The 9,660-nt window shown below is 40.7% G+C and overlaps 1 protein-coding gene across 1 annotated transcript; it reads right to left on the bottom strand.

Moving 5' to 3' along the window:
- On the bottom strand, window positions 1-9,647 carry PLPBP (pyridoxal phosphate binding protein). The gene is made up of 8 exons (XM_033104964.1): window positions 9,477-9,647; window positions 7,328-7,435; window positions 7,215-7,250; window positions 6,630-6,705; window positions 4,836-4,970; window positions 2,867-3,009; window positions 2,323-2,421; window positions 1-1,369 (listed from the first exon to the last, which is right to left on the bottom strand). Exons 1-8 carry the CDS (start codon window positions 9,573-9,575, stop codon window positions 1,238-1,240), a joined length of 828 nt encoding a protein of 275 aa, XP_032960855.1. The 5' UTR covers window positions 9,576-9,647; the 3' UTR covers window positions 1-1,237.
- Between the last annotated feature and the right edge of the window lie 13 nt (window positions 9,648-9,660).

The raw sequence follows: 9,660 nt of genomic DNA on the forward strand, positions 1-9,660 counted from the left end.
TAAAAAATAAATCTTTTAATTGCTTTGTAATTGGCACAGATGGCATAATTCAAACTCATATTTTTATTTAATAGACTTTGAAATACCACACTCGAGCTCTCATTGAAACAGTACAGGAATCATGATGGTTGAAGTCTTACAAAATTATATTCGGCAGCAGCATCATGTTCTGAAAGTTATTTCATAAAATTAAGACAAAATAATCTAGAACATAAACAACAACCCAGACTAAAGTCATCTGTTATGACTGAGAATTGTGCTTTCTGGTTTATTAAGATCTCGCTATTTTATTAACAATCAAGAAGAGTTGCAAAATTCTGGCTTATACAGTGGATGCTCCTCAGAACACGAACTCCAAGCCAGGCCTTGTTGAAACTGTGAGCCTGAACTGGCTTTGCAGGAATCTTTCATTTCTGGAGAGCTACGAGATTCACTGGTCTTTGATTAAGAAATCATCAGAGAGGATTATGGTGGGGGAAAAATCATTATCATTAACTTCTCATCACTGTAGTAGGGCCCGGGGAAAAAGCTCCAAGTTCTGTCTCTGCGAGAGGGTGACAGAAAGCCTCAAGTCCCATTTATGTTACCCCGTAATTTTCAGGGTCAACATCACAGGGAGGCCAATGACACAAATGCTCATCAGCAACAATTTGGGTTTAGAGCAATAACTCGAGCCATTTCCTGAAATTACCTGTACTGCTATTCCAGAGTAGAGGCAAATATTTACTGAGTGGGATGGAAACTGGGGGCAGAGATCCCCTCGCTCCAGAGCAGCAAAGATGATTACTCAGTAGGGGTTTGTATGAAGTTGTAACTACAGGGAATTTTCTATTAAAGTGGATGACAAATGGGAATCCCTCTGACTTTGGTGATTATAAGCATCAGTGACCCAATTTTAACCTGGGAAAGGCATTCATGGGTTGGTTGGTGCTCCAGAGCAGGATTTAACACTGAACTCAGTTCCTGGCTATCGATTCGGTATCTGTGCTGCAGAACTGTCTGAATTTCTCAAAGGCAATTCAAAGGCCACTACTTGAAGTGAGCTTCCTATGTCAGACACTAAATAAAGATGGTTTCCATCAACACAGAAAATCCTCAGTGCACTCTCTCCAGGTCACAGGGAGAGCACGGGTGTGCTGTAACCTAGGGAGTACCAAAATGAAAATCCAGGTGAGTGCATAGTTAGTCTTCCCGGACAGGGCCCACAGGCTGTGAGCCACTGCTGGTTGTTCTTGGTTTAGTGTGCCTGTGTCACCTCCACAGTGGCCTTCACGTCTGCTGCGGACTTGTCCAGGGCAGGTTTCTTTGAGTAATCTCGCTCTCCAAAAATGGTGCTTCCTATGCGGACATTTGTAGATCCCACTTCAATCTGTGGGGAAAAAAGAGAAAGTATCCAGGGCTAAGTTTAAAATAATGAAGTGAAGCAAATGCTGAAGCTATGCCTCTCCTTCTGATTCTCAAGGGGCTTCCATGCAGAATAATGACAATGCAGTTGAGGACAACCACGGGCAGTGGTTCTCCTTGGGGGCAATATGACCTCTAAGGGGTGTTTCAGAAGTCAGTCAGGATTTCTCTGGCTTTCACAGTGATTGGGGAACCTCCCTGGCACATCGTGGGGTGGGGACCAAGGGTACTTGACATCCTACAGTGTGTGGGACAGCAGCACCATGAGTGGTCTCACAGCACACATGCCTTTCTAATGTTCCCTGGTCAGGTAGAGGAAGAAAACCTCTTTATCATTGTCTCACAGAGAATCTAATTCCATTTTATTTATAAACACAAAGTTCTTTGCATTGTTTTAATATACACAATTTTCCAGGAATACAACTACTATCTACACAGAAGGAAATTTATACTTTGATTTCTAGAACTTTATCAAGTTATCTACTGTTCCAGAAAGTCATGTATTTGAGTTGCCAATATAGCACACCTGTATCAGTATATTTTTTACAGCTGCTGCATTCATGGTGAATCTACACATAAGACTAAGCATCAGACTACTTCACGACTTACTGTCATATATCTATGTCCAAGAATTTACATAGTGAAATGCCTTTTAAAAAATTATAATTGCTTCTTATTTACCTTTCAATTCCACTTAGGGAATTATATTGAGTTTAAGCAATTATGTGTCAGGCTGTAATTTCTATACATTTCATTTCAAAAAAGAAGAGGGTAGGGGACGTTCGAATAGTTGAGAAACATGCGATTTAGCTCCCTCTTGCTACAATGAGGCAAAGGTTTCTCCAGCAAGAACTGACTTGCAGTGTAGCCTTTTGGACCTGCCGCTGAGGCAGGTAATGGTACCAGCAGGACACTTACTGCGTGCTGGAAGTCCACGGACATGCCCATGCTCAGCTCAACCTGGTCAGTAGGGATGTTCAGCTTTTTACACAGCTCCTCCCGCAGTGACAATAACATCTGATAGAAAGAAAAGTGTGATACCTAGTTTATTCCTGCCTCTCTAAGGGTGCCCGAAAGTCACTGAATCTCAACATCTCTGACAAAGATTATTTAATCCTCATGGTTTCAAGGCCTGTCAAAATTGCCAGCAGTTACTGAAAGGGTTTTTAGAAAATTCTCCTACTTTCAAGAAAATTATCAGTCATTGGAGAAGAAGAGCGAGCTCATTTTCTCTAAACACTGTGTTTTAGTCCGGTTCAAACTGAGTTGAGAAAGGTCTGTGGGATTTCGGGAACCTGTTCTTTCCTTTCTTAATGAGAAGAGTTCAGAACACGGTTATAATACCTGACAAGCAGCCTCTGGATGTCTCTGAAGTCGACTACAACAGCCAGCCCTGCAATAGCATTTCACTACGATGCTTCTTTAGCATGTGAGCAATGACCCCATCCCTGGCCCCCAGTACCTGGAAGTCTGGATTTGGTCCTTGACTAAGATCATGCCCAAAGCTTCCTATGGTCATCAGCCCCACGAATTCCAGGCTGGGGCACTTGGCCTTTATGTGCTCCACCACGGCTACTGTCTCTGAAGGTAGAAGGCCATGCTTACCTTCACAAAAAGAAACAGAAGACACTGATACCAAAATGTTTTAAGTAGCCAGAGAAAGGCTCCATTTTCATCCCTTCCTTGTAATAGAGGAGGTAACCCTCAGACAATAGGATCTCTGGAAAGAACTTGTCCTCAGGTCCAAAGGAGTAACTTTATATTTGAGGTCTTTGTGTTGTTCCCCTTCTGGTCAGGTTCTGAGTTTCTCAAGGGAAGAGCTATAAATTGAACTCTCTTTATTCTATCTCAGTATCTGAGATGAGAACAGCTAGCGTAGAGGGGAAAGAAAAAACATGGCTGTTCTCGGGACACGAAGAAGATTCACATTGCCAAAATGACAGATTAACCTGAGCATTATTTTTCCAAATCTGGCATTTCTATAGTTTTATTAATGTATTAGTTGAATTGTAAAAAAATTAAAATAAAGTGTATATTACACTGTTTTTCCTATATATTTGTAAAATTTAACTGAACTTGCTACTTAACAACTAGAGGAGGACTCTGCTGTAAATTAATAATATTTGTTATGCAGTTATAAGGATTATTGATATTGTTGGTCCCGCATTTATCAAATGGAGATGGAGAAGCTAAGAAACTCATTTCAATCTTTAATTATGGCAAATTATAGCTAATTATCAAGAAACAATGTAATAGATTTGATCTGGAGTCAAATTCAGATTGATCTATATTGATAATGCATAATTCTAGGTACATGTACATATAATAGTTAAAATTTACTGAACACACGCTAGGAACATGTGACAAATCCTAAGAGCTTTTCATTTAATACAGTAACTCTATGACATGAGCACTCTTACTATCTCCATTCTAAACATGAGGAAACTGAGGCACAGGGAAGCTCAGTACCTTTTCCAATGTCACACAACTAGGAACTCTGGAACGGGGATTGGAACCCAGGGCTCATCTGGAAAACAGATGCCTGTACTGTGTTCCTTCATGCTAAGATTTGGTGAATACTGGTGCTTTGATGGGTATGAGCAAATAACTGGTCTATAAACACATATTTATTTTTTTTAAGGAGGGTGCAGCTCACAGTGGCCCATGTGGGGATTGAACCAACAACCTTGTTGTTAAGAGCACTGTGCTCTAACCAACTGAGCCAACCGGCTGCCCCATGCCTCTTATCCTTAACAAATAGCTAACAAGTAAGATGTGTAGGTTTCTATGCCAACAGCTTTACCTGCATTAGCACATTCAATCCTCACAACACCTTCTGGAGTAGATACCATTATGATATCATTGCCAGACAAGGAAACTGAGGTACGGAGGGGTTAGGTAACTTACTCAAGGTTACAAACCTAGAAAGTGGTAGAGCTCAAACCCAATGTCTGTCTGATTTCAAAGCCCATACTCTGTTCACTATGTTACACTGTTAACCCAAACCCTTTAAAGATGTTCACTAACTGGCACTCACAGTGATTTTTCTTCTATTTTCTTCCCCCAATGTAACACAAGTAATTTTTTTTAAAGAAGACCTGAGAAGTATTATACATATAACTTTGCAATCTTTTTCAGGAGTGACGGTGACTTTTGGCAATTTTCAGGAGATCAAAGTCACAATCTCCTTCTTGATTCCCCCTGTCTGCTTCCTCAAAAATTAAGAAATAATATATCATGATGTACCAGAAAACACTATGTGGACCAGTGTGGATGTCACTGTACCATCTAGATCCTATATAACACAGTTTACTAAAAGGCCTGTGATTTCTTTCTACAACCTTATCTATCAGATACTTAGGCCTGCCATTCTTCCTGAGCTTCAACCATCCTAAGCGAAGAAAATCTACAATACAGGTCTGGTCACTTACTCTCTTCTCCACTGGTGTTAATCTGGACCATAACTTTTAACCTTTCAGAAGAACCTTTTTTCTGCCACGAACTGTTCACTTTGTCTGCCAACTTCACAGAATCCACTGTTTCCAACATGAAGAGATTGGGGACAACTGTAATGAGAAAGTGGCAAGGTAATTTTTCACTCACCCTATAGCAGCAAGCAACATGCAACAAATCTTTTGGAAGATGGAAAAAAATTTCCAAGGAACAGAAAAAGACATTTAAGTCTCAGTTCTGCTAAGAAGAACTTATGTGAAAGTTTTACTAGATATAAGTTCGAATGCCAGACCATCACTGTCTAATCAGCAAAGATGAATAAAGAGAGAGAAACAGTGACATACCACCATCATGCAGTGAATGTATCCATATGTTCCAAAAAGCTGATAATTATAGAGATTCCTAATAGCGGGCTTGGTCTGATTGCATCTCAGTTCAAACTGAGAGAAGCAGGTCAAGATGACAATAGAGAAAGGATAACCAGTGGAAGCCAAAGTGCTTCTTTGGCATGATATCTCCATGTTCTTAAACTTTCTGGGATGGGGATGCTACAAACAATACCATCAAGAGAGTGAAAAAACAGTCTGTGGAATGGGAGAACATATTTGCAAATCATGTATCTGATAAGGGTCTGGTACCCAGAATATATAAAGAACTTTTACTACTCAATAAAAAGATAAACAACCCAGTTTAAAAAACGAGCAAAGGACTTGAACAGACATTTCTTGAAATATACAAATGGCACATGAAAAGATGCTCAACTTCATTAGTCACTAGGGAAATACAAATCAAAACTATAATGAGACACCATTTCACATATTTTTTATGACTCCATTGCTGTCTTATTACTATACCTCTTTATTGTCGTATTAACTTATCACGATCTACCTTTAAGTGGTGGTATACACTTCACATAAAGTTTAAGAACCTCATAATAATGTACTTCTGTTTCTCCCTTTCCATTATTTGCTATTATTGTCATGTAGGTTGCTCTTACATATGTTATAAACCCACAATAAATCATTATTTTTGCTTATATAACACATTATAATAAAACAATAGAGAAAAATAAATGAAATCAAAAGCTGGCTCTTGGAGAAGATTAATAAAATTGATAAACCTCTAGACAGATAGATTAGGGAAAAAATAAAGAGAAAACACAAATTATCAATATCAGGAATAATGAGAGAGTTGACATCACTACGAACTTTATAGATATTACAAAGATAATAAAGAGACTTACAGTCTTATGCCCATAAATTCATTAATTTAGACGAAATGGACAAATTCCTTGAAAGACATAAAGTACCAAAACTCACCCAAGTAGAAACAGATTATGTGAATAGTACCACATCTATTAATGAAATTGAAGCTATAGTTAACCTTCCCAGAAAACTCCAGGCTTCACTGGTAAATTCTACGAAACAGGTAAAAGATAATACCAATTCCACACAAACTCTTCTAAAAGATTGAAGTAGGGAATACTTCCCAATTCATTCTAAGAGGCCAGCATTACCCAGATATGAAATCCAAAAAAAGATATTTCAAGAAAACTACAGACCAATGTCTCTTGTGAATATAGATACAAAATTCTAAGTCATATTTAATAAATCATAGTAAACATCATAGTAAAAGGATAATACTTCACGACCAAGTGAAGTTTATCCCCAGGAATGCAGGGCTCATTTAACATTTGAAAATTAATAATGTAATTCAATACGTTAACAAACTAAAAAAGAAAAACTATGATCACATTTAGAGTTTTATCTTACCCATTAATTTGTTGACATTTTGTTTCTGTAGGTGGCCAATGAAGTGCCATTTGATCTCAGGACATGAAGACAGAATCTGAAGAGAAAAAAGGTAACCATGTTTGACTTAGATTTTATGGAGGTCTTGCTGGCTCAAATACCTTGCACACTTCCTACTGACCTTTCATGTATATGCAATAAACCATTATCACCATCTTCAGTCAGGCTCCTAAGGATATTCAGAGAAAAATCTAGGTCTATTCTGTTTCTCTTCTTGTTCCCATCAACTCCCTTCATCATTCAGGTCTAGCCCATTAAGAATACCCATGAATTGTCCATTAATAAAAGCTTTCAAATCTCAAAACGAGCCAAGATTACAGAAAGCTCCTAAAATCACCATTTTCAAAAAACTGTAAAGGAGAAAACTATAGTCTTAATAAAGAAAGAAAATTTAACTGAGAAATACTGGGGGATCATATTCGGTGAGTGTAGACATTTCTACTGCCAGTCCAACCTACTGCTCTAAAACTCAACTATCGACCGGGGTCTAATTTTCAATCAAAGAGCCAAATAGATACAAACTCAAGAATTCAGATATCCACTTACTTTAGGATTTGATGCTTTTTCTAGCAGTTCCTGAACCTAAAGGGTAAAACAAGACAAGTCAGAAACGTGGCAAACATGACTCTTCCAAAGGCAGTTTGGAAAAGAGCTCTTACATAGTTCTCCCCGAAAGTGCGCTGGCCGTGAGTGTAGGCCTCAATCACCATGTCGGCAGGTTTGGTTTTGCTGACTGCTACCAGTCGGGGCTGGATGGCTGGGAGATCCTGCCAAGAGGGAAAGAGCCAGATGAGTGAACATTTGGGAAGATTATCCCAGTAAGTTCTGCAAGATAGATCCTGCACAATAGATCAGCAGAGATCTTAACTTGGTATTTGCTAAGCTCCATTTTTCCAAGGGAGATCAGTATCAAATAATGTTGATTCAATGTCTTTCAAATGCATTGCATCTAAATTAATATGTTAGCTACTTTAATATCTAGCAAAAGACATTTCTCAGGAGAACTGGGTAGGTAAGTATTATAAAAGCAGTACATTTCCTTAAAATGCAGACTTTGGCCAACTGCATCAGCATCACCTGGGTTCCCTTCCCGACCTAATGAATCTGAATCTCTGGGGCAGGAGTCTGAGAAATCTTTTTATCAGGTTGGTGCAAAAGTAACTGTGGTTTTGTAATTATTTTTAACCTTTTAAACCGCAATTTTGCACGGACCTAATAACAAACTCTCCAGAGTTTGCAGGTTTAAGCATCACTTCATTAAGGGAAGGCATAGCTCTCTGACTAGAAGGAAGGCCACTTCTAAATTCTGAAATCCCAAGGTTAACAGTTTTGGAAACTCATTCTGGTCCTGATGTAATTATTTATATTGCCCCCATTCACTTTTGAAAGCGGCCCACTTAGGATAACTGTGTAATCTATTTTTCAATTTAATAAAAAACCAGTGGCAGATCGAGGTAGGAACACACACACACAAAAACTCTGGATTCAGATTAGACCTATCTGACCCCCATCTCATGGCCAATACATAAACAGCAAGGCTTCTCTGCATTCTGCTGCAACCAAATCCACAGCGGCAATAAGAGAAGTGATCCACCTCTCCTTATCTAGCTCAGTTTTCATGTACCCCATTACCCCTTGCCATTTTTACAGAATCACAGGATTCTCAAAGGACCTGAAGAGTCAAATCAATTAGCAAACAGTTTCCTCTTTCTTCCGAGAGCTGCATTAGCAGTCTTTTTTGAGACCATGTCACAACTCCTAGGATTATGTTGATGACTTGATGGTTTCCAGACAGAAAGGTGGAACAGGCAGCAAATCTGCCTGACAGTTATGCTGGGAGAACCTCTCACTGTGATGTTTACTAGGAAAAATCTCTAGTGTTCTTGGAGAATCACTGAGAATCATAGAACATTAACTCCAAGAGTGAGCTTCGAGCAAGGAGTGAGCTTAGGCAAGCAGAGCTCATTCCCTTGCCTATACACATGAGGAAACTCAGGGACAGAGTAAAGTGACTTCTTCAAGGTAACATCTAACTAGTATTCAAGGAAAGACTATACTAATCCAGGTCTTCTATCTCCAGGCCAGCATTCTGAGTTCTGACACCAAAAATACTTGATCAGAGAAAACTTTGACTTCTCTGTTCAGGTGTGTCTCACTCCACATCATTCAGCTTAAACTTGCACTGAGGAGGGGCAGATGTTAATAAAATTACAAGAGGATACAAAACATATATAAGGGGAAAAAAAGGGTCCCCTTAAGCGGGACAGCTCACTCCTGCTCAACCGCGCAAGTGCAGCTCTGGTGCCTCCACAGTCCCGTCAATCCACCCTCTCAGTCGCCCACGGGTAGAGCTGACATTTACTGAGCATCTTCTAGCTGTTAGACGCTGCCACACACGTGATCTCAGGCGGATCTGGTCTTCTTTGGGTGCCCTAGTAGAAGTCTTCTCTTGCAGCTGCTGGGCACAGGCCTGGACCTTTTCCAGGTCGCTGATGCTGTTGACCCTTAACACGAAGCGGGATGGGCAAAGGCCGCGATGCCTGGAGACTCGTCATTTTCCCGGGGTAGCGGATGCCTTCTGCTCCAACTAAGACAACCTCCAGAAAACCTGACAGACTCATCGCGAGGTCACTGAGGAAACCCTTGGCTTCCTTTTTGAGGCTCTGCAACCTGTGGTAATGCCAAGGCGGCGGACGGGTCCCGCCCCTCCAGGAGAGCCCTCTGCGTCACCGTGACGACCCATTCCCACGCAGGTGTCCCCCTCCTCAAAGCGGCCGCCCACTGTCCCCGCGCGGTCCCTTTCCTCACCAGAGGTCGCCGCGCCACCGCCTGCTGCACGCGCTCATTCACTGCCCGCAGAGCAAACGCGACTCCCAGATCCGCCGACATGCTGCCAGCTCTCCACATCCCCTGGGGACCAACGTCGAGCCCCAGACCCCGACACCCCTGAGCTGAGACCACCTTCCGGTCCCGCCCAGCTCACGTCTCCATA

This window comes from Rhinolophus ferrumequinum, chromosome 4, assembly GCF_004115265.2.
Source record: "Rhinolophus ferrumequinum isolate MPI-CBG mRhiFer1 chromosome 4, mRhiFer1_v1.p, whole genome shotgun sequence".
Taxonomy (NCBI): Eukaryota; Metazoa; Chordata; class Mammalia; order Chiroptera; family Rhinolophidae; genus Rhinolophus; species Rhinolophus ferrumequinum.